This window comes from Sardina pilchardus, chromosome 1 (assembly GCF_963854185.1).
Source record: "Sardina pilchardus chromosome 1, fSarPil1.1, whole genome shotgun sequence".
NCBI lineage: Eukaryota > Metazoa > Chordata > Actinopteri > Clupeiformes > Clupeidae > Sardina > Sardina pilchardus.
The window spans coordinates 47,630,365-47,653,508 of NC_084994.1; the positions used below are offsets into that span (position 1 = coordinate 47,630,365).

At 46.1% G+C, this 23,144-nt stretch overlaps 2 protein-coding genes across 2 annotated transcripts; both read right to left on the reverse strand.

The window, feature by feature from the left end:
- Positions 1 to 687: 687 nt before the first annotated feature.
- Positions 688 to 2,718, reverse strand: bglapl (bone gamma-carboxyglutamate (gla) protein, like). The gene is made up of 4 exons (XM_062535915.1): positions 2,547 to 2,718; positions 2,078 to 2,365; positions 1,560 to 1,686; positions 688 to 1,027 (listed from the first exon to the last, which is right to left on the reverse strand). Exons 1-4 carry the CDS (start codon positions 2,605 to 2,607, stop codon positions 925 to 927), a joined length of 579 nt encoding a protein of 192 aa, XP_062391899.1. The 5' UTR covers positions 2,608 to 2,718; the 3' UTR covers positions 688 to 924.
- A 9,828-nt stretch (positions 2,719 to 12,546) lies between these two features.
- On the reverse strand, positions 12,547 to 18,049 carry LOC134079500 (endoplasmic reticulum resident protein 27). The gene is made up of 7 exons (XM_062535586.1): positions 17,968 to 18,049; positions 16,505 to 16,599; positions 15,390 to 15,527; positions 15,092 to 15,208; positions 14,406 to 14,531; positions 13,002 to 13,199; positions 12,547 to 12,637 (listed from the first exon to the last, which is right to left on the reverse strand). The coding sequence occupies exons 1-7, from the start codon at positions 18,047 to 18,049 to the stop codon at positions 12,593 to 12,595; spliced, it is 801 nt and encodes a 266-aa protein (XP_062391570.1). The 3' UTR covers positions 12,547 to 12,592.
- Positions 18,050 to 23,144: the final 5,095 nt, after the last annotated feature.

Here is a 23,144-nt window from a genome sequence, read left to right on the forward strand (position 1 = left end):
ATTATGTGCACATTAGTAAAAACAATACATAAGAAGACTGACAGCTGCAACTTCTGTCAATCACAAGGATGGATGAGGAAACTCTCGGTGAGAGCTCTCCCACTTAAGGGTGCAGACACTTACACAAACAGCAATGGTAAAGTGTGTACAGTTGGTAGTTGAATCCACGCAAAAGTGGAAATAGCACCGTTCAGTTTTACATACGCAACAATTATCATGGCTTGCACTGCCAGTAACTATTACTTGTAAAACTCAATAAGTTAATATTTCAACTGAGTTGACTTTCAGGTTAGTAAACTGCAGAATACCTAGAAGCAATACACCTCGAACAGCAACGCACAGAGAAGGACTTTCAGCTCCAAACTCAGCAAACATTTAACTTTTCTTTAGTAACCCCAGGCCATATTTACATCAGTATTTCTTTTCAGGCCTCATGTCCCTTACATCCCCATAGTAGCGCTGGGGCCCGGATCAGAGGCACTCTCAGCTAGTGCACTACCCTTATTTTAGCACTGACAGCTCCCGCCGTTTCTAAAAGCAGAGCTGGTTTCGTTTGCGGGTCTTATAAAAATCACTCAGCCCCCCCACCCCACCCCAGGCCACCCCACCCCACCACACCCCACCCCACCACACCCCACCCCACCCCACCCCACCCCACCCCAGGCCACCCCACCCCAGGCCACCGAAACCAGCGAGGGTGCTCTCAAGCGGCAGGGACGGAACCACTCGCTGCTTTTCGTGGCGCTGTCAGAAAAAAAGTGGTTGTCCTGTTTGTAAAGTCTCTCTCACTCACTCACTCACTCGCTCACTCAATCGCTCACTCTCACTCACTCTCTCTCTCTTGCACTCTCACAAAAAAAGGAAGGGGGGAGGTTGGAAGGAGCAGATTCCAGAGGCTCTAGCTGCCTGTGTTTGCGGGGCGGTTTAGAAAGGCACTGGTCCGTAGTAGGCTGTGTAGGCGGCCACGATGCCTGCAGTCTCCGCCATGTGCTCGCAGGCCAGGTTGACCTCACACACCTCGTGCAGACTGGAACACACACACAAGACAAGACTCAGTCAGCTTATACATTCTCATGTCACCGTTCATCTAATCAGAGAATAACACTACTTCTCATAAACCACTGATGAATGTAGTCAATCACCAGTCTCCTCAGGGTCAGACTTGACCTAGACTCTTGGCACTTCACGACATACAGTAACATCCATGCACCAGACAAAGCTCTGTCTAATCTTTAAGCAGATACATAAAGCCTGTCATTTACATTCCTCTGCCTGACTCCAGGCATCGCTGGAATGCTGCCACCCAACCACATGCCCTGGAAGCACATAATGTACACGTATAGCTCGCGCCCCTCGCTGCTTTAACAAGGAGGTCGGGGTGTCTGCAGCAATTACACATGCATGTATTTACATGAGGATGTATGGTGTATACTGCGCAGCAGGGCGCACGTCTGACAGCTCTAACAAGGCAGAGGCACGTGTGTGTATGGGGAGAGAGAGAGAGAGAGACAGAGAGAAGGAGGGAGGTATGGATGGAGGTTGGGCAGATGTTTGTTTACCTTTCCAGCTGCAGGGGAGAGAGGTCAGCGGCGGGCGTGCCGGCTCTCCTGCTTCTCCTGAGGAGGGCGACGGCCAGGTCCCTCTTCTTCACAATCACCTCCACCTCAGGGACAGCTGCGGCGGTGTCTGGGTTAGGGACGAGGGCAGAGAGAGAGAGAGTTCAACAACAACATCAACAACAACAACAGCAATAGCGACAGCATGTTGCATTTATGTAGGACATTTAAAGGCACCCACAGCACTTTACAGAGAAGGGCGAACTTCGCTAGCAACTAGTTCAGCTTTTGGGGGTGAGCAAACACCACTGCATTGTAATGGGCTGGTGTTTAATAACTAGTCTGAATAGAGCACAGGCTATCATATGCACCTCTTCAAGAGTCACTCATTCACCTCTAATAGAGTTGTTAGACTCTGATCACCAGTGAAGCTATAAGAATTGTAGCTCTGTAGTGATGGCATGGTCTATTACGTCTAGTTGGAGGAGAACCCACTGATGAGTTGTTGTAAGACGGCTTACCTTCAGCAGACTCGGATGAAGAGGAGGAAGAAGAGGAGGAGGAGGAGGCGGAGGAGTCAGAAGCAGAAGAATCGGAGGCCGAGGAGTCAGAAGTGGAGGAATCGGAGGCTGAGGAGTCGGAGGCTGAAGAATCCGAAGCGGACGAGTCGGATGCGGAGGAGTCGGAGGCGGAAGAGTCGGAGGCAGACGAATCGGAGGCGGAGGAGTCGGAGGCCGAGGAGGAGGCTGAGGCGTCGGGGGCCGCAGGTGCAGATGCTGCAGGGTCAGAGGACGCCTCCATGGCCATGTCTGGGCAGTCAAAACAAACACTCGGTCAGGCAAAGACAACACTGCCACGTCTATGTTGCACCAACCCAAAGACCCTCTGTCTACCCTGGGTGTAGCGGAGCACGATACTCCATCAGCGTCCGCTGAACTGCCCTCTGGTGAGGACGACGGGAAGCGGAGAAGAGAGAGGGAGTGACCTTACCTTGGTTGGACAGGCAGACGGACAGCACGGCGAAGAGGGTGAGGATGGCGAAGGTCTTCATGGTTCTGCTGTTGTTGTTTTTCTGTTTTTGCGCTTGGGCTGAAAGAATAGGTCAAGTCGTGGTGGCCTTGCTTGCTCCTCTGGCTGGACTTTGCTGCTGCTGGCTCTGCTGCTCTTCTCCTTTCGATGTGTCTGTGCCTGGTCTCGGCCGGGTCTTTATACCGTTTCGGAGCCCCCACCAAAACAATCGGGTTCGATTGTGATTGGTTCGGGAAGAGTGTGACCCCCTCCTTTGCACTTGCCACACACACATGCACCCACACACAACTCCCAGACAAGCATACGTATTCAGAAACACACCCACAGAATTGGACAGACAGACAGACAGACACACACACACACACACATACACACACACACACACACACACACACATGCATGCGCAGACAGACACAATATATAATTTTCTGAGGGGAAAAAAATGAATTGAAAAAGTGAGTCAGTAGGGATGAGTGCACTGTGACATACTGAGTCTTACTTGAACTCACTCTCTCCACATCTCATAAAGAATGCAAACAAACCATGCGGCATCAGACTGTCCAAACTTGCTTGCCATAATTTTGCAAAAACTTCAATGACATTTTAATTCAGCACCAGACTGACTAACATTTGAGTTACATAAACTGTCTGTGATGATGCCCTCAACTTAATGACTGGAAAACACAGCTAAACTTTCTTTGGAAGTGTTTTGCCATAAACCACTTTTACAGCTGTTGTGACTGTGAGAGGTGTATATGAAGATAATATCCAACGGTAAATGTTATGTTACAGAAATTGAGTCGGTTTATGGAACATAAACTAATCAGTTTGGATGGGGAAAAAATTATAAAAGCATATCTTCTTTCTCCATTGACTGTTTTGAATTCATATTTGAATTTTCACCAAAAAGCTAAACTAAATAAAGAAAGTAGATAATGTAGCATAATGCAAATTGTAGGCTACTTACTCCAAACACAGTTCTAAGAGTAGGAGGCTCAGTCAGCATTCATCAGCCTTTATCACAGTCACAACAACTTATAAACACACCGTAGATAAATCAGCATAGACCGTGGACAGTACTGTAGCTCAAACTAGAAACACCTCAGAACTCAACAGATCTTGTGCATGTGTATAGGTCATATAGACCAAATTATATTATTGCAATTAAAGCCTGTGTTAGTTTAGTTATATCTGTTTGAAAGGTGTACTGTATGTTCAATTCATATTTTTAAATCAGATAAAAAAAAACATGTAGATTTCGAATAATCTTAATAGTTATAATGAATATAATTTCCTTTTCATTAATAGTATACTTCATATAATACTAAAGCATGCAGATTTAGAGGACGGGTTCATCTAAAAAAGTTTTTCTTCTCTGGCAGTGAGTGGTTTTATTTTTTTTCTCAAAAATGTAAATTGTGACTAAGCACATTTATGTATGAATGTACTATATTTAGTGGTGCATTACTTTTGCAGAAAGTCCAATGATAATGGACCAACATTTAAAAGCTCATTTAGAAGAAACGCATCCTTCTTTAATGAATGGCGCATTTGTGGAGCAGCACTTGTCCTTGTGAGCATGACGTTCTTCATGCGCTGAATGCGTCTCTATATTGTGACCTCTCCGTAAGCCATCGCAGATGAACCCGTATGGTTATGGCACTATACAGCAGGGAAGGAGGCTTATAAATATTCTCTCTATTGCCCACATGCACATACAAATACAGCATGGCTAAATATACTATCGGCCTACTATCGCCACTCTCTTGGAACGCAGCTTTTTAATATGAATGTCATGTTGTTGACTGACAAGGTCTTGACAAGTCCAAACCAAACATCCGCTTGCCAAGACATGCACAGAAAGAAAAGCCTATGTTTTACCAGCCCCATACATTTACCCCCCGGCCCCCCCACCTTTGATATAACATAAATATTCCAGACGTTATGTAGGTCGCGGGCACAATCATCATTCCTCCACTAAGTGACACATCATCTGTGATTGGATTTTTTTACGGGGTTGCCCCAACAGCGCATGCACGGCCATGCCAGCCGTTTGAATGGCGCTCCGCTCACCCCCTCCTTGCCACCCCCGCTAACCCCAGACGGCTGTGGGCGAGACCGCATGCCTCTAATCGCGCGCGCGGGCAGCGCGGGCCTCCGTACGTGCCGGAGCCTAATCAGAGGTTGCCTCGGCCTCCGCCAAAGCCACAGCCGTCCCATATAGGAATAGAGGGAGTGCCAGCGGAGGGGTCCAGGGCCCGCCTCGCTCGGGCCAAGTTTACGGCAGGAATCCGCCGGGCCTCGAGCGTCCGTGTTGTGCGCAAGAGTCGTTTTGCTCCAGCCGTGTGTAGTCGCAGATCTGATACGGCTTCTCTGGAGATGTTGTTCGTATGTCGGTGCTGACAGGACATAGACAAGAGGGAAGATGAGTCTAAAGGTGAAGGAGCGGTTGGACGACTTGGAAGAATGAAGAACCAAACAAGGAGCACTTTCAATCTAGTTCTTTCTCTTTCTCTTTCTCTTCCACACAACCACTTACCCACCTTCGTGGACATATTCATGACACACACACACACACCTTCATGGACACACACACACATACGCGCGCGTGCGCACAAAACAAACAGAGGCAGGAAATCCTTCTGACCATCTTTGTCATTGAAAGGCTTAGGGCTGCTGTCCCCAGTAAGCTGACCCTTGAGTCTGAGTGTTATTCTTGGTGAAATGGATTTGTCTTGGCCTTTTCAGTGTGTAATTTCAGTGTCTGGTCCGCTGTCTGTTTGGTGGACGTGATTCAGGGCTGTGTTGGGGTGGATGGCATTGTGGCCTTTGACCTACAGTATACATTTCAAGACAAGACAAGTTGTTATTGTGCTCCTTATTTGTTTGTTTGTTACAATCATAGAAGCTTCAAGCGCTTCAGTTTAACTGGCTTAAAAAGTCAGACAGTAATCACCTTTTGATTGTTGGCCCCGTCCAGCTATGAGGGAATGATTTCACATGAATATAGGCTATAACATTCCCTGCAAGTTCACACTTTAGATGTAAATGTTGTGGCATACCCTTGTGACAACATTTTTATAATGCTGCAAATGCCTCATAATCATTAATGGAACATCAACAACAACAACAACAACAGCAACAACAACAACAGCAAATGGGATCTTGTCAGTCAGTGTTTCCAGTGCTGACAAACATTAGGAAAGCATTCTTTGAGATGAAATTTATATTTTTTTATAATCTAATGGTAATAGACTACAAGGAAAATATTGATCCACATTACACTGAATTATATCGAGCTTAGGGCAGGCCTACCACATACAGATATGTATTGCACAAACAAAACAAAAATGGGGCAAAACATTAAATTGACTGTAAGCATAGTGTCGCATTGCATTTCTTTAAATGACAGTACATGTAATATTTGGTATAATCAAATGTACATGAAATCTTAAAAACGTCATTACTACAATCCATCTTGTAGCCTGTCAGTCTGCACTTCTACACGTGTTATTTGTATGTCTTGTGACATGCCACCGACTGCATTTTAGCGTGCCACACTGACATGCCCTGAAGCCAACCCAGCCGGAGGTCTGCTGAGGGCATCTGTATGGCTGGTCTGCCACAGCAGTGAAAATAACCCAGTGAAAATAACCCAGCCTCACCTCAGCCTGAACGGCTTAAGCTTACTTGATTCTGGTGTCGAATTTGTCAGGCCTTCCCGAGTGATTTTAGTTTCTTTTTCAAACATGCAGCCCTGCATGTATAGTTGCTGACGAAAACAAGATGGTTTTGTGTTGAAATGCAATCAGTTGACCGAGCAGTAAATACACGGTGGAGGCTGCCAATCAAACCACCACATTCCTCTGCCCACTCCACCACAACAGCAGTCATTTACACATTAAATAAATGTAGCCTATCACTCAAGATCTGTCACAACTGAAGCGTTCTGCTCGCTGTAACTGAGTGTATGCTGCAACAATTAGCTTCCACTATAATCAATGTAACTGTCTGCACCAGATGTGAGAGAGCCGCACTTATTCAGAAGAATTAGGCCAGTCTTCTAAACTATTTTTACTCTCCATGAACGGAACACACCAGTTGCATGCCCAGTGTAGCTTGGCTGTCAGGCCCAGGGTGTAAATCCAGATTCCCGCTGCATTTCTTGCTAAACAAGTGATCCCAAATGAATCCAAAAAGCCATGGGGTCAATTCAGTTAACTGCAGCCCCCCACATGAACCTTGACACCTGACCAAATATCAGTAAATATGTATAATTAAGACATTTCAATTTGATTTTAAACAGGTGACTGAACGTGTGTTTACATAGATATGTTGTATTTTCTTTATGAAGTAGAAGCCTTCAGGCATTCAAGTAAGAGAAGGTTTAGTGTTTCTAAACTTACACAATTACCAACTACACAAGTATGTCTCCACATTGTTTTTGGACACATCTACTGTACGATGTCTGTCTCTGTCTTCTCGTTTAGGGACATGACACCTGTGTGTTTGCCTGGCAGCATGTTGTGGGATACTGTGAAGATGCACTGACAGGACAAAGAAAGAAAGACGCAGAGAGAATGAAACTTGGACCATGGAGCCCTTTGAGAGAGCCAGATGTGTAAGGTATCTTTTTGTACATGCCATTTCAATAACATCCTCAAAATCATACTGATGCACAGGGGAGTGAGTTCCGCAAATAAGGACCGAGTGACTCATCTGGACAGGATATGATATACAGGCTTCGTGAGGTCACATCTTCGTGAACTCATGAAGTTCAACTCAGTTCAAATCAGTTAAACTATTTTGATGCATTTCATTACATTTCCTTGTTTTATATTTAGTTGTCTTTACGGGCTAATGGACTAACCTCCTGAGACCCTGGATGTAAATTTGAATGCATTTTTCATTTCACTCAATTATTTTGGCTTAGTAGGGCTTCATAAACATACAAAAAAAATTTCACCTCTGTACATCAAGTAGTTTTTGAGAAAAACGATGTCCTCGTATGAGGACATTGGGTCTCTATTACCATAAAATACAATGAGATTGCCAATCCAGAAAGAATGTGAATATTCATGTGTGTACTACAAGTGCCTAAGATTCAACTATTAAGAAAACAGTTTGTTTTTATTGAACAGAAATGTCCTGTTATTAATTTGGTTAAGTTTAGTGTTTATTTGTAAATGTTAGTTGTACGTATGGGTCACACCCATGTGGAGAGAAGTCTATCCACAATCAATTGAAGCGAAACAGTTCTGCTCTATTTGTTTCTTATTTGTTTATTTATTTATTTTTGTAATTCCTTCAATGGATTTATTTATTCAGGCTACTCTATTATGTCTATGTCCACACTTTGACTTCCATTATTGCTTTACAGTAGTTTGATATGGCCAATGAACGACAATTTTCAATGTAATATGTAGCCTAAAAATGAAATTATGCGTACATTTCAGTCCCGATGTCCTCGTATGAGGACATGAAAGTTAAACACGTCCTGGTCTGTTTGCAATGATCGAAATGGGGGAAACTTGATGCCATATCATACTACAACTGTTCACAAACATATACAAAAAAAAAAAAATGTCATAACGTTCACTGGCACGTTACCATGACGATAGTTCTCACGCGTATGCCGGTAAAGCGTGGAGGTGGATTTCGACGCCATATTGCTTTTTCCCAAAACATTATATTGTGTGTCTGATAACACTAGAGGGTAAAATGAAGTGTCCACATATAAGGACAATAGGTTTTTATTCAGAAAAAGTAAGCACAAGGTAAAGCAGAGCCTAAATGTAATGTCCTCATATGAGGACGCAGGGTCTCAGGAGGTTGACACCAAAGTGTCACTTAATTTCAGGTAAACTCCGGAATGTTCCATGGGGCAGAGTTCCATGCGCACACAGCTGAAAGTGAAGGTGAGAGCTCTCTGCTGCAGGCTGCAGCAGCAGTAAACACCATTAGAGTTTGTGACCTTGGCCAACTGCCACTCGAGCAGAGCACACGCCCAGCACCCACAAGGAGAGGCAGACACAACAAAGGGAAGGAGAGAGAGAGAGAGAGAAAGAGAGAGTGAGAGAAAGAGAGAGAGAGAGCGAGCGGAAGAGAGTTCAACCAGAGCACGGACCCACATGTGTCGGAGTTTTACTGGGTTCGGCTTTCCAGACACCACAAACAAATCCTGCCATCAAAATGACGGTTAGCGAGGCCGTGCCACTGTGGTCTGTATGTGTGCGTCTGGCCTATGTTCATCCGTGAGCCAAGCTACATATAGGTAGGCCTGTGTGTGTGTGTGTGTGTGTGTGTGTGTGTGTGTGTGTGTGTGTGTGTGTGTGTGTGTATATGTCAGCCCCCACAGTGCTGTTTGGCATGCTATGTATATAATTACCAAGGCTGTCTGTTTTTAGTGAAATGTTTTCTAACAGATCTGGGTCCAAACCCCTCGTCCTCCCTCTCTCTCTCCTCTCTCCCTCTCTCTCTCTCCTCTCTCCTCTCTCCCTCCTCCTGCATGACCTCCCACTCCTTCCGCCAGCGCAGGCCTCACCTCCTCCCCAACAGTGTCATATGTGCTGCCCCAAAACAGTGCTGTATCTGTATCTGTAGTAAACCACACTTGTACGTTACCACACTCAGGAATGTCTTTTGAAGAACGTGACATCTTACCACCCCCCCTCCCATCTCTTTTATTCCTTTCTGCCCTTGTCTTTGCGCCCTCTCTCTCTCTCTCTCTCTCTCTCTCTCTCTCTCTCCTCATGTCTCTTCCCACATCCAGTCACTGTCCCGTCATGTTTTACATCTCTACTGACATAGGCTATGTCAATTATTTCAGTCCTTGTGGCGTTTATGCCTGTTCGTCAGTTTTAATTGCCCTCATAAATCAGCTCATTTAAAAACAAGTTCACTCTCATTAGCCACAGGCTACCGTAAGGTATCATTTTGATTTTGGCACCGTGATTATCAAACGCTTTGTGTTCTGGATTTCAGGGGCATTTTTACTGTGAGGTATTTCACCTTATGGACTTATGCTCAGCTTCAGGTGCAGTCTCATTGGGTACATCATTTTTAAGTTTCTAATTTTTTTCATTAGCGGACTTCTTCCATAGATTTTTTTAGATGTTAGATATTTTGAAACTTGTGAAATTGCTACTTCAACCTCAACTGCTACTACAGCTCAGTTGTACACACAGACAGGATTTGCTGTTTACGGACCTCCTGTGTTTCTGAAATAGCATGTACGCAACTCCTAATAACTCATGATAAAGTTTACGCACCAACTGCAACCTTAATATTCGGATGTTTCCCATTGTTACCAGCTAGTGTACAATTGTTCTGCATTACATTAGGTGCACAATGACCACTCACAGTGTCGTATCTTGCAGCACTGCAACAGAGCTCAGTGCATGCTTGGCAGCTGTCTGAGGTTATCATTATATGCTATATGTCTGTATAAGTCACTGATAAATGAATACAGCGATTTCGTAAGTGTGAAAAGGCACCTTTCCTACAGACGCCAGCCAAAGTCCCCCCCCCCCCCCCCTCACAAAGTGAATGCAAGACGAAAACCAAATAAATGAGTTCCTCAGATGTGCTAAAAACATTGAAATGTGATGCACACTCAGCTAAATAATCTATTGCAGTGTCATGTAGCCCTTGAGTTTTACCAATTGAATGTCATGCTCCCCATTAGCAGGGTGAACCCCGATGAAACAGGTTTGTGGAGGTTCATCCAGGTTAGCACTCCACACATACAGCACTACCCATGATCTGTTCAGTTGGCCCTCTGTATGCGGCTCACATTCAGTAGGCCATTCAGGTCATAAACGGGAGGCTCCTGGACTGCTTGATAGATACTCAATATAGCCGCCAATGTAGATGGTGGTGGTTGTCTTTGATTCTATCTTTCACAGCATGAATTTTACAACGTGCACCTCCTCATAAAGTTGAATACGGTACACTGAATCTCTACCTTTCATTTGGTATTTCATATTTCCATACTCTGACTGTCACATATTACAGTATAGACTAGGCTATATGTGTTTATTTTCACACTCTGTCATTCTTTAGTTATTGTGATAGGTTTACATTGATACACTCATGGACATGTTTATAACCATATCAGTGGTATTAAATGGTTCCTAGAGTGTTGAAGAGAATGAATGTGAATAATACAGTGTGATTTTTGAATGTTAAGAGTTTCAACTGGTGAATAAACTATTAAGAGGTGGATAAACTCGATTTCTGACATTTCAGAGGTGGATAAACTTGTTTTCTTGCGTTTAGCCTCCACTACGGCCCTGCGGGGGTTTCTGGTTGAAATTTTCCAAACCAACGCAGATACATTGAAATGAAAGTGAATCAGACTATAGTGTAATGCTCTTTAACATGACCAATATAAGACTTGTTTTTTGTTTGTCCTCAAGTTACCATTAGTCACTGTTGTTTCCTGTGCCACCGGAAATGCCTTAACATGTTTGTTTATGCAGTTAAAGTTAGGCAATAACCTTTAACGCTATCGAACATGTTCTGTCATCCACCTTAACCTGAATTATTTTTTTGTACCACTACACCCCTGCAACACACACACACACACACACACACACACACACACACACACACACACACACACACACACACACACACACACTCAGACAGTTTATGCTGACATACATTCTTACTTTAGGTTTGGGCCACATAAAAGTTCTTAATTAGTCTACTGCTTTAAATGAAATGTTTACGTCCAGACAGGGTACTGTAGCTCTTTTTGACTCTCTTTCTCTCTCTCTCTCTCTCTCTCTTTTCTCTCTCTCTCTCTCTCTCTCTCTCTCTCTCCTTTCTCTCTCTCTACCACTATAGATCCAATGAAAAGCCACTGCTTGTGAGACAACAGCCTCCTGCCATCATTCTTTTTAGCATTTACTGTCTGTTGTGGGGGCCTTTGTCTGAAAATGTCGTCCTAAACTTGATTGCAGTACATGCCCGCAAACACAAGCGCTATGATGCCGCCGCCGCCGCCACTGCCGCGGGCCTCCGATGGCTAAACACACTGAGCCCTCTCTGCTCCGCTCCGCTCTACTCCTCTCTACTGCAGCGCTGCATTGCCAGCCTGTGTTTCCCATGATCCCAGACCCGTTTCCTCTTGGCTAACGAACCCCGCTAATTACGCATAATTCCCAGTCTGGGTCTCCCGCCTGATTTTTTTCTTTTCTTTTTTTTTTTTTTGACAAATTTCGTCTAAACCTGTTGAGCCTAGCCGTATTTCTTTTTATTGTGTTTATTTTCTTTATTGCGCAGCCAGGTTTTATATACTGAGTACGTGATTGTCGAGCCTGTCTGCTTTTTATAGCCCCCCTCATTCCAGTCTCGCTCGCTGGCTTGCCGCCTTTTTCTCTCCGACTCTCGGCTGCTATTTGGGAGCTCCCTTTTTTTTGCGTTTACTGTCGTTGCATTCCTCCATAGGCTCGGCTTGTCTGTCTGCCGCGCTCCCAGTAAATCTCACCCCGTCTGACAGCTGTGGTCGAGGAGATCAGATCGGTCAGACTCGGCGCACAACGCCGAGGCCTGCGGACCAGCCCTGGTCTCTGGACCCAGGTCAAAACCGCAGGCTGACCGCAGGCGGCCCACACTAAGTGTATGGATCTGAACAGGAAACACAAACATTTAGACGCGCTGCATTGCAAACATAACATGTGCATTCCCAGTGATTGATCACTTGAGCAGATAAAACTCACAATCGAGGCTAATCGGTGGAAAAGTCCAACCTTGTATTGGTTCTACCTGTGCACAGGTGATCTCACCAATTAGATACCCTATCTGGCTAGAATCAGCTGGTTTAAGTGAATGGTTGGCACAGATTTACAGTATGGCATTGGCAGGACTTTTTCCATCCCTGAGGCTGCCATTTAAGTAGATGTCTTCCACTCGGAGACAGAAACAGGCGTTGATGAATTAAAGCTCACTGCTGTTAGGTTTCTACAGTAAAAGGTTTTATTTGGATCAGACGGTTCAGATCAGAGTTCAGTCTTGGCTTCAGGTTCGCCCGCCTCCTGTGTTTTCTGTAGAACAAGGTAGAGCAGATAAGATGTTGAGTGACAGGCGTGACGACACTGCTGAACCACAGAGCATTTGACAGCACGATAAGCCAAACGTTACTGCAGGCACGTCGGCATGACAGCCACGCATGGCTAGTCACACGCATGCTTCACATTTCACACAGACGCAAAATGACCCCACCCATGGGACTACTCACCCATCACCCAGTTCCTGAAAAGGCTGATGGCTTGCTTACATACTGTATATATACATATACATATATATACTGTATAATGCATACTGCATTATACGTTTTTGATAGCCAATCACGACTTCTGTCTTGTGTAGAGGTTCACAGGCCGCAGCCTGCCAGGTGCCGTGTCTCACCTGGAGTTCTCCGTCCAGGAAGGACTGGCAGAATGCCCGCACGGCGTCCTTGGTGATGGCACCTTTGGGCATGAGCCACTTCTGGTCCAGGTCGCTGTCGTAGAGGCCCACGCGGGGCAGGTCACGCATCTTCAGGCCAAAGTAGCCCAGGGAACGCTCGTTGGTCTTCACTGCCCCGTTCACCAGGACAAAGAGGAACTGACCAGAAGGAGTGAGAGAGAGAGAGAGAGTTACAAAGAGAGAGAGAGAGAGAGAGAGAGTTTGTGTGTGTGTGTGTGTGTGAGAGAGAGAGACAAAGAGAGAGAGAGAGAGTTTGTGTATGTGTGTGTGTGAGAGAGAGAGAGACAAAGAGAGAGTATATGTGTGTGTGTGTGTGTGTGTGTGTGTCTGTGTGTGTGTGTGTGTGTGTGTGTGTGAGGGAGATAGAGAGAGAGAGTTTGTGTGTGTGTGTGTGTGTGAGAGAGAGAGAGAGAGAGAGACAAAGAGAGGGTATTTGTGTATGTGTGTGAGGGAGATAGAGAGAGAGAGAGACTTGTAAAGGCCCTTCTCCATGAAAAAGGGAAGTTCACAGTATGGCTACCACAGTATTCAACAGTTTTCAGTTTGCCACACTTCTACTTTTTAGAGTTTATGCAACTTGTAGCCATGGAGACACATTCAAGTGTACTGTTTCCAGCCCACCACACTTCCGGAACTTTCCCTGAGTGACAAAACAGGCTTTTAGCCTCCCTTCTCAAGTCAAGATGACTTGAAAGAAGAAAAGCAGTGTGGTACAGACAGTGGTCAGCGAATACTTTTTTTCACAGCCCATGAAAGCACTGAAGCCCGTCTCCTTCCTGGTGCGCTCTGGCTTCGGCCATATATGGTTATGTCCAGCCGAAGGAAACAGAAATGATTGATCTCGACTGACTGTGGGACAGAGCAGGGCCTCACATGGGCCAGAGATGGCCCACCTCTGGGTCAGGAGTCTTACGGAAGAGTAGAGAGGTCCCTGGCCAATAACAGGCAGGGGCGCCGTTATGTCACTCTCAACTCACTGTTCGTAGGGGCTTTTCATGTTAAGTAATATATGGGGTTGGAGTGAGATCAGTCAGATTACAAGGAGAGAGCTGGATTAGCTCAAATTCAACTGACAATCTATTGTGTGCGCCAGCTCGCTAAAGCAGAGTCGACGCGTAAAACAAATCGGCACATTGGTTGACATAACAAGTATTAGCGCTTTCCAGACAGGAATTGCAACATTTCTGGAATGTTCAAAAAAAAGAAAAAAACCCTTCCTAAAAAACATTGTTTAGTCAACAGGGCGGCATTCTCCCAAGGAGATTTTTCTGACCCAAACCAGGCTGTTTCCCCGGGCCAACCCAGACTGTAGGCCAAGCTCCTTAACACCAGCAGCTCACAGACCTTTCCACTGAAGTCAGGGGCCAGAGCCCCCAGCCTCTTCTGCAGCTTGGAGTAGTCGGCACTCCCCCTGTTGGCGAAGAGCAGGACGTGCGTCTTCACCCGCGACTGAAACAGGCCCGTGGCAGTCTGAGAGAACAGAGAGGGTGAGGAGCCATAGAGGAGTCAGACCGACGTTAAACCACAGGAGGAAGACATGTGCTGATCAACGAGATTATTATATACCATGTGACTGATAAAGGCATGTCACTGTTACTAACTTACATTGTTACCAGCTTGGGGCGGGTTTCCCAAAACCATAGCTGCTAACTGAGTTAGCAACTTTGTTGGTCGCAATGCAATTTTCCATTGCCAACCAACTAAGTTACCCACAGGTTAGCAACTATGGTTTGGGAAATGCACCCGTGCTTGGTAGAGACATTTAAAAGAAGCTTGAGAAATAAAGTATAGTCATAGTGAGTAATAGAGTAGACTTTCTAGTTGTGGAAGACATAATAAACCTAATCATCGAAACATATACCATGTGACTGATAAAGCTTGAGAAATAGAGTAGAGTAGAGTAGAGTAGAGTAGAGTAGAGTAGAGTAGAGTAGAGTAGAGTAGAGTAGAGTAGGGTAGAGTAATAGAGCCTAGATTAGACTTTTTTATATGTGCTGGTGGAGGAGGCAGAGGGCGAGGAAATGACATACCACTTGGTTGTACTCTGTGATGTAGCGGACGTTATTCATTTTCATGTAGCGTATCAACCCATCAGCATCCACCTTCTTTGCATCAGACAGCTGCAAATTCTCTTGGGCTACATCCGCCTGTACCCCACAGCAATCCAGAGAGCAGGACAGACAGACAGACAGACAGACAGACAGATAGATAGATTGATTGATTGAATTCTTTTTTATTCTGCTTGTGTTTTTCTTATACAGTGGTCATGTAAAGCACAATGCAAGCCATTCTAATGTTAAGGTGTATGAGTGAACCACGGATGATGACCTTTCTGAAGATGCTGATGGTGTCGGTGGCAATGTTGTAGTTGGCCCACACTTCCTTATCACTGCACAGGGCCACCGGGATGGGCTTCACCTCTTTAACGGCCTCCAAAAACTCCTTATAGCCATAGCTCTCCTCTCCCTGAAGAGGGAGAGAGGGGCCGAGATGGGTAGAGAGAAAGAAAGAGAGAAAGAGAAAGTCAGAAACTCATAAAAAGAATTGGTCTCAGTCCTCTGCATTGTCCTGAGCTGAGGGCAAACCAGAATATAACCACGGACTAAACCAAACACACACATCTCTCTCTCTCTACCCCCCCCCCTCTCTCTCTCCTTCTCTCTCTCTCTCTCTCTCTCTCTCTCTTTCTCTCTGCATGGCCATTCCCGCCACACTGTTTAGGTTCATGTTAGGTTGCTGCCCAGATTATGTTTATAGTGACCGGTCAGTGCCAATCCCACAGTGGCTCCGATGCACCCGTTTTTCCTGCCCGTGGACATCCTCCCCCGTAAGTCTGACGGTACGCTTGGGACGGCTGCCCTCTGGGCCGCCCGCAGCTCCGGCGTCGTCGGACGGGGAGATTCCCGCGCCAGCTCTGCGGCGCTGGCAGCGGCGAAAGTCGGTCGCGGAGGAGCAGTGGCGAGCGCCAGCTCCACACAACATGGGGAAGGAATCCGTATTCTCCCACGTTATTACTGGCCAGCATCCTCAGGGCGGCGTGGAGTGACGGACAGAAGAATGACAAACACAGACAAACACAGCACACAGACGTTCGCACATGTCCTCATTTAACTTGCACTCTCTCTTTCCCACATAGGATTGTCACACTCTTTCTCAGTTTCAGAAAATATTTGCCTGTCCCCATGGAGTAAGTTCTTAGGGCTATACCTTTGTGAAGAAAAAACATTTTTGTAAAGCTCTTTACAAACCTTTCCCTTTTCTCAAGTTACCTTTTGAGTTATTGATTTCTTTTTTTAAAAGACCTTCTAAAGCTTCCCTTTTTCTTAGGTAAGGTTTTTGGCCTGAACCTTTGATGAAAAGATTCAGTGCCTGCAACTGAACGCATTAATGGAGATAACATTTTAGTCAGAGTGTAGCACAAACAAACAATTTTATAGTCTGACCTCAAAGAAGCCGATCACTGCAACATCATCAGTGTCGATGAAGGCCTCCGCTGCTTCAACATCAGTCAATCTGGGGAGGGCATCGTCAGACGGAGCTACAGACCAAGAGTCAGAATTGAACTACATTTCATAGATTCAAGTTCTACATAACAGACACTGGGACTGAAGCAGAACCAGAATTTGTCTATTTAATGTAAACAACAGCCTGTACACAATAGCCAAATAGGCCTACATGCCCACAGGTAGGCCTGCTTTCAAAATGGGGTGATGGGGAAAAACGTCATTCCAGCTTATCATTTAATGATGAATATTGACTTTCACTTTACATTACATTATATAGATAGATATGGTGTAATGATTGCTGATAGTCTCTTTTTCTGAAAGCATGAACCAGTTGGATAACTCAGTTGCACTGTGTTTAGGATGATGAGCATAACATAATTACTTGTCACTATCTCATTATTTTGCGAATCCTCAAAGCATACATGCACTTCAGTAAATAATAATTATGATATTGAAAATAATGATAGTAGGCTAAATGAACACACAGAGACGCAGTAATCCCACCAAAGCGCAGCTTGATAAAACACTTACCCTCCTCATCAGCGAGAATACACACAGTGAGCAAAGAGAGCACGACCATTAGTAACGTCTTCATTTTCTTGAGTGTTCTTGAGACGGACTGTGCTGTGTCCACGTTCTTTGATTCTCCGTCCAGTGCTGTTCGGCCCGCGGTCTATCTCTGGGCTGTGTGTCCACCTGTCTCAGCCGAGGCCCCCATCGTGGTGTCCCTCTGTTGACGTCACACGTCAGCCTTTCCTCGCGCTGCCATTGGTGGGGTCTGTGGGAGTCCGGCAGGTGGCCGAGATAAGTTGGGGTCAGTGAGTATTGGGCGACGTGTCACTGTGCTACACACAAAGACAAGGAGGAAGTAGAGGGAAGGGGCAGAAAAGAAATGTGTATGTGTGTGAGTATGTGTATGTGTGAGTGTGACCATGTGTGTCTGTGTGTGTCATGAGAATGAAAAAGCAAAAAAGTGATGGAAGACATTATGAGGAACTTCATTTTCACGCCACTTGAAAATAGTCAAGGGCAGTAATTGGTCTTGTCACACCAACTTGCCTTCTCCTGTATTCAAAACCCATAGCAGAGGTATGCGTGAAATATGCTGCATTTAGAAGTCTTGTGAAAAGCCATTTAAAAGCAGCATAAGCCCATTCATAAACCGCCACCTGTGTGTGAAAGTGGCCACTTCCTGTGATTATTTCTCTATAAAGTGGGTCCATTTCCTCTCATATGGGGCCAGCGGCATTCCGCTCCCCTCCCATCATTCCTGTGGAGAGGGAGCGAGGAGTTTGTTTTGCACTCCGACAACCTTCTCAACTTGGACCAGCGGGGACAAACATGGGGTGACGATGTCTGCATGCATGCACAGGGTTTTTTTTTTACCCCAGAGAACAGACTGTGGAACCGACGGCCACTGGTTTTTAGGAGCTCCAGCTGGTTCTGGGAACTGGGAACTGGAGCTGCATCCAGGCCGTCCATCCTGTCATGCAGTGTTGTCCTGAGCGGAGTGGACGGTCAGTCTGAGTCAGTGATGGTCAGGAGGGAAGACTGTGCGCAGGAGATGTTTATTTATATTATTTACGGGTTTGGCACATTTGTGTCTCTTCCTGCTCGAAGCTCGAGTTTCTAGGATTCTATGTTGCCTTCCTTTGTTTATGACTAAATGTGATGTAAGTAATTTGTGCTAAAATTAAAAGGTTTTTGAATCTTAACTGTTGTATGCCAATGAAAATGTTTTTTTTTAAACCAAGCTAACAGATGTAATGATAGTGGGGTAAAATATGCTGTTGTATTTCATAACATTTATGTGGTTTCATGACAGAGTGGAACAACAGGGTATAGCTTGAGTAAACCATGCATTATTATGACTGTATAACCCCAGTTACGTTTTTTTTCAGTTGTTGGGATGTTATTGTAATGTTTAAGACAGAAATGATAATTAGAATAATTGTATTTTATTAAATAATATTAAAAATGAATGAATGAATAATAAATATGTTAGTTTTGAATTTAATAAAGCAAAAAAGAAGAATTCTTCTTTTCTTTCAGTCGAGTCGATCAGTCGTCCCTGGGGCCCAGCATACACTCTTCACAGCGTCCACACTTCGTCCAGTTCGCTCTCCGACCAGTTGGCCTCCCTCGGCCACAGCTCGTGCGGCAGGTTCATGCGGTCGGCCAGTGTGCTGCTGTCCATGCCGTTGCGTGTGATCTTGGCGGCCTCATCCCTCTGCCGCTTGGCCTCGCGCTTCATGGCCTCGATCTCGGCGCGGCACTCGTCGGGGATGGGCACGGAGGCCTCCCGGCAGTGGAAGCGTCGGGGCGCACCGGGGGGCAGTGGCGACAGGTTGCCGAGGGGGAGAGGAAGCATGCCAGGGTACCCTGGCTTCGGGTAGAGGATCCTCTCTCCGTCCCCGTAGTCGCCCACGCTGCCATGGGCGTGGTTCTTGAAGTAGTGGGGCACCTCGTAGGGCTGTGTTGAGCGGGCAGGTGCCGGGGGCCTGTGGGCCCTTCTCTCGGGTCCTGGTGCAGAATGCCGGCTTTGGCTGTGTTCTGGGCGTCGTGATTGGTCAGCATCAGAGCGCACGGGTGCACGGCCCAGCATGTTGCTCGGTCCTGGGCGGTCCATTGCGTTGCTTGGTCCTGGGCGGTCCATTGCGTTGCTTGGTCCTGGGCGGTCCATTGCGTTGCTTGGTCCTGGGCGGTCCATTGCGTTGCTTGGTCCTGGGCGGTCCATTGCGTTGCTTGGTCCTCGGCGGTCCATCATGTTGCTTGGTCCTCGGCAGTCCATCATGTTGCTTGGTCCTGGGCGGTCCATTGCGTTGCTTGGCTTTTGCGCCTTATGGATCCTGTAAGGCTTGACTGGGTAGGGGATCTTACGCTGCCCCCTCTGCCAACCAGAAGAGCTGGGACGCTCAGACTCAGATGCCTTGGCAGCCTCCTCTGGGGCTGGTTTTGGAGGCTTGACTTTCTCCATCTTCTCTCCCAGCTTATGGAAGACTTGCGCAGCGGGAACAATGTGCCCTTTGCTTTTGGGTTGCAGGCTGATGGCAGGCTGCATCTCTTTGGCCTTCTTGCTCGTGGACTTGTGAGAGGAGTCCGTGTGCTTAGCCTTTGAGTCATCTTCAGGCGCCTTTAAACCACCTACTGTCTTGTTGGTTTCTGACCCCTCCTCGTCAGACTTGGTTGTCTTCTTGGTCGAGCTGGTCTCTTTCTTGTGCCGTTTCTCCTTCTTGTCTTTCTCATGCTTGTGCTTTCTTTTCTTTTCTTTGCGTCTGTCAGCGTTCTCAGGCAGACTGCTCTTAGGCTCCTTGGGCAGGTTGGCGTCCGCCTTGCCCACCTCGACAGGAGCAGGAGTCTTCAGTGCCTGTTTGGTGGAGGTATTCTTGTCTGCAGGTTTCACCTCAGCATCCTTCATGGCACCATGCGGCTGCTCTTTCTTGGTCTTATCCTGGCTTTTGGGCTTGACCACCATGTTGTTCTCTGAGCCGCTGGTGCCTGGTTGCTGGGGCTCAATCTGGGCCTTGGGCTGGCTAGCTTGAGTCCGCTTGACCTCTTCAACCTCCTTGGACGTGGTTGCCTGTGGCTTCAGCGACTCCGTAGTCGCACCACTTGGGGCACACACGGACACTTCAGCGGGAGCCTTGGTCTGCTGCCTCGGCTGGGGTGGAAGCTGCACCACTGGGGCTGGTCTCATCAGGCCAATGCTGCTCGGCTGGGGTGGAACCTGCACCACTGGGGCTGGTCTCATCAGGCCAGTGCTGCTCGGCTGGGGTGGAACCTGCACCACTGGGGCTGGTCTCATCAGGCCAGTGCTGCTCGGCTGGGGTGGAACCTGCACCACTGGGGCTGGTCTCATCAGGCCAGTGCTGCTCGGCTGGGGTGGAACCTGCACCACTGGGGCTGGTCTCATCAGGCCAGTGCTGCTCGGCTGGAGTGGAAGCTGCACCACTGGGGCTGGTCTCATCAGGCCAGTGCTGCTCGGCTGGAGTGGAAGCTGCACCACTGGGGCTGGTCTCATCAGGCCAGTGCTGCTCGGCTGGAGTGGAAGCTGCACCACTGGGGCTGGTCTCATCAGGCCAGTGCTGCTCGGCTGGAGTGGAAGCTGCACCACTGGGGCTGGTCTCATCAGGCCAGTGCTGCTCGGCTGGAGTGGAAGCTGCACCACTGGGGCTGGTCTCATCAGGCCAGTGCTGCTCGGTACAGCAGCCAGCTGCTCAGTCAACGGCAACTGCAGGTTGTTGATGAGCTGAACTGGCACACTGAGGGCTGGAACTGAATTGAAGGGCACAGCGGTGCCATGCTGTAGGCCTGGCATTAAGGGCACAGCGGTGCCATGCTGTAGGCCTGGCATTAAGGGCACAGCGGTGCCATGCTGTAGGCCTGGCATTAAGGGTGCTTGTAGGCTTGCAGACGGCAGAGAGGTGCTGCGAGGTACGCCTCCACGGTTCACCAACATGGTGGGTGCCCGCAGCTGTTGACCAAAAGGCACAGCAGTGACGTACTGCTGCCCGTTGGCAGACACATACATGAAGGGGGCCTGCATGTGTGGAGCATTGGGTACAGGGACACCATACTGTGGGCCTGTACCACCCACAGCCACAAGGGGCACTTGCAGCTGTGGGTGGAAGGTCACAGAGGTGCCATGCTGTTGGCCGATAGCATCCACAAACCTGACAGGGCCTTGTAGCTGGGGATTGAGGGCTACAGCTCCATTCTGGAGGGTCATCCCGTGGTATCCCTGAGTAGAGATAGGATTGAAAACTGGATAGGAAGGAGTTTTGGTGACAGGCTGGAACTGAACCGGAGCAGTTGAGTTGCCGAGCAGCCCATGGTTTTGCTGGGGCTGATATCCCTGGTACTCAGGCCTAATCACTGGCTGATTGCTGAATTCAGAGCCAGTGGGCGGGACTGTTAGGGGACACATGGTACATGTGGAAATTCAATTTTCAATTCAATAGACCATTCTGGTAAACAGAAACAATTTCAACATTATTTAGATATTATTTATGTAGGAAATAATAATAATAAAAAAACACTTACCCACTCCATGGACATAGGTGGTACCTCCTACCTGGGTGGTATAGACTGACAGAAGGAAAATAAATAGATTCATTCATCGACAGAAGCACATGGTATTTAAACAAAATATTGAGAGAATTTAAGACCTAAAAATACCTAGTGGAATATCCAGCTGGAAGCCATCTTGGGTATTGTTGGAGTTATTATTTTGAAAATTCATGGTAATCTCATGTTGAAAATCACAATGTATCCTCTCAACAAGTGAAATGTGTGTGAATGAACTTTTCCAATGTGAACATTCTACAGTACATTGCACGGAATGTAGAATTTAGAACAATAGACAATTATTTAGTAATAGACAATTTCAAAGAGATCTTATTGTTGTTGTTGCCATAGCTACAGGTTGTGGCTATCCCCCCTTTTTTGAAGAACAACTCAAACCCTCCACTGTACATCACTTTATTGGCTATTTGCATTAAGCACTTATACATAAGCAGAAACGCCTCTGATGATAGAAACACCCCTCATCAGAACAAATAATTATGATTTAAATTACATAAAACATTTTGAAATAAATGTATTGATTTCATCTGTATGTTTTTGTATGAGCTGTATGATTATGCTGCTTTTGTAATCCACTTTGTAACTTCAATTTTGAAAAGTACTTTAGGCTTACCATTATAAAGTCAAAGATGTAGTCTATTATTATTATTATTATTGTTATTATTAGACAATTCATATTATTATTATTATTATTATTATCATCATATTACCTGATCAGTGCTTCTATAATGACCAGAAGATTGGTTTTACATTTAATCCACTTAATTTGCTTCATGGCTCTATGAAATAAAAACAATTTAGTAGATGTCACATGTGGTTGGATACTAGCAATCAGGGGTGGAAATTAAAATTTGAAAATGTGACAATCTATCAGCCAATAGCAGATTTCTGGTGAAATTAACCAGCCACTCAGTGTTAAAATATGACTTTGTGTCTGAAATCTACCAGCCACTCTCACATTTTACCAGCATTTGGCTGGTGGCTGGTGCTAATTTCCATCCCTGCTTGCAATGCAGATGCAGCTATGTGCATTTAGAAATCACCAAAGTAAACAAACTCTTTGTCCTGAAAAGCAGTACACAGTTTTCATTGCATATGGATGCTCGCTGTGGATGGTGAAGATTTGCTGTATTATGTTCAGATTGTATTGACATCAAAATAGTTTGCTGTTGTGAAAGAATGAGCAATGGTTCACTGAACCATATTTTGATGTGATGGCTTCACTTTGACGGAATACTTGTGACCTTGTAGAGAATATGAGGATGAGTTTGGCTTGAGCACCAAAATTTGAACATTTTGTGAAAGTTACATGTAAGCAAGAATTCATATTAGATTTAGATATTTATATTAGATGTATATTAGATGTGTGGTGTTGGAGGAGCAGGGGATGGAGAGGAGTGGGTAAGTGCACTTTATTTTCCTTTGGTAGAGCATGGTACCATATTCATATTATTTACCATGTGGAACATAGTTGAGAAGTAAGTTTGTCTAT

Bases quoted from the DNA above. Each gene is read 5' to 3' on its own strand.
- bglapl (XM_062535915.1), bottom strand. From the start codon at position 2,607: ATGAAGACCTTCGCCATCCTCACCCTCTTCGCCGTGCTGTCCGTCTGC. The intron at 1,687-2,077 runs GTAAGCCGTCTT...TCCCTAACCCAG, and splicing joins TTCATCCGAGTCTGCTGAAG to ACACCGCCGCAGCTGTCCCT. The intron at 1,028-1,559 runs GTAAACAAACAT...TGTGTGTTCCAG, and splicing joins TCTCCCCTGCAGCTGGAAAG to TCTGCACGAGGTGTGTGAGG.
- LOC134079500 (XM_062535586.1), bottom strand. From the start codon at position 18,049: ATGGACGGCCTGGATGCAGCTCCAGTTCCCAGTTCCCAGAACCAGCTG. The intron at 14,532-15,091 runs GTATGTCATTTC...CTGTTCTCTCAG, and splicing joins TCACAGAGTACAACCAAGTG to ACTGCCACGGGCCTGTTTCA. The intron at 12,638-13,001 runs GTGAGACACGGC...CTTGTTCTACAG, and splicing joins TCCTGGACGGAGAACTCCAG to AAAACACAGGAGGCGGGCGA.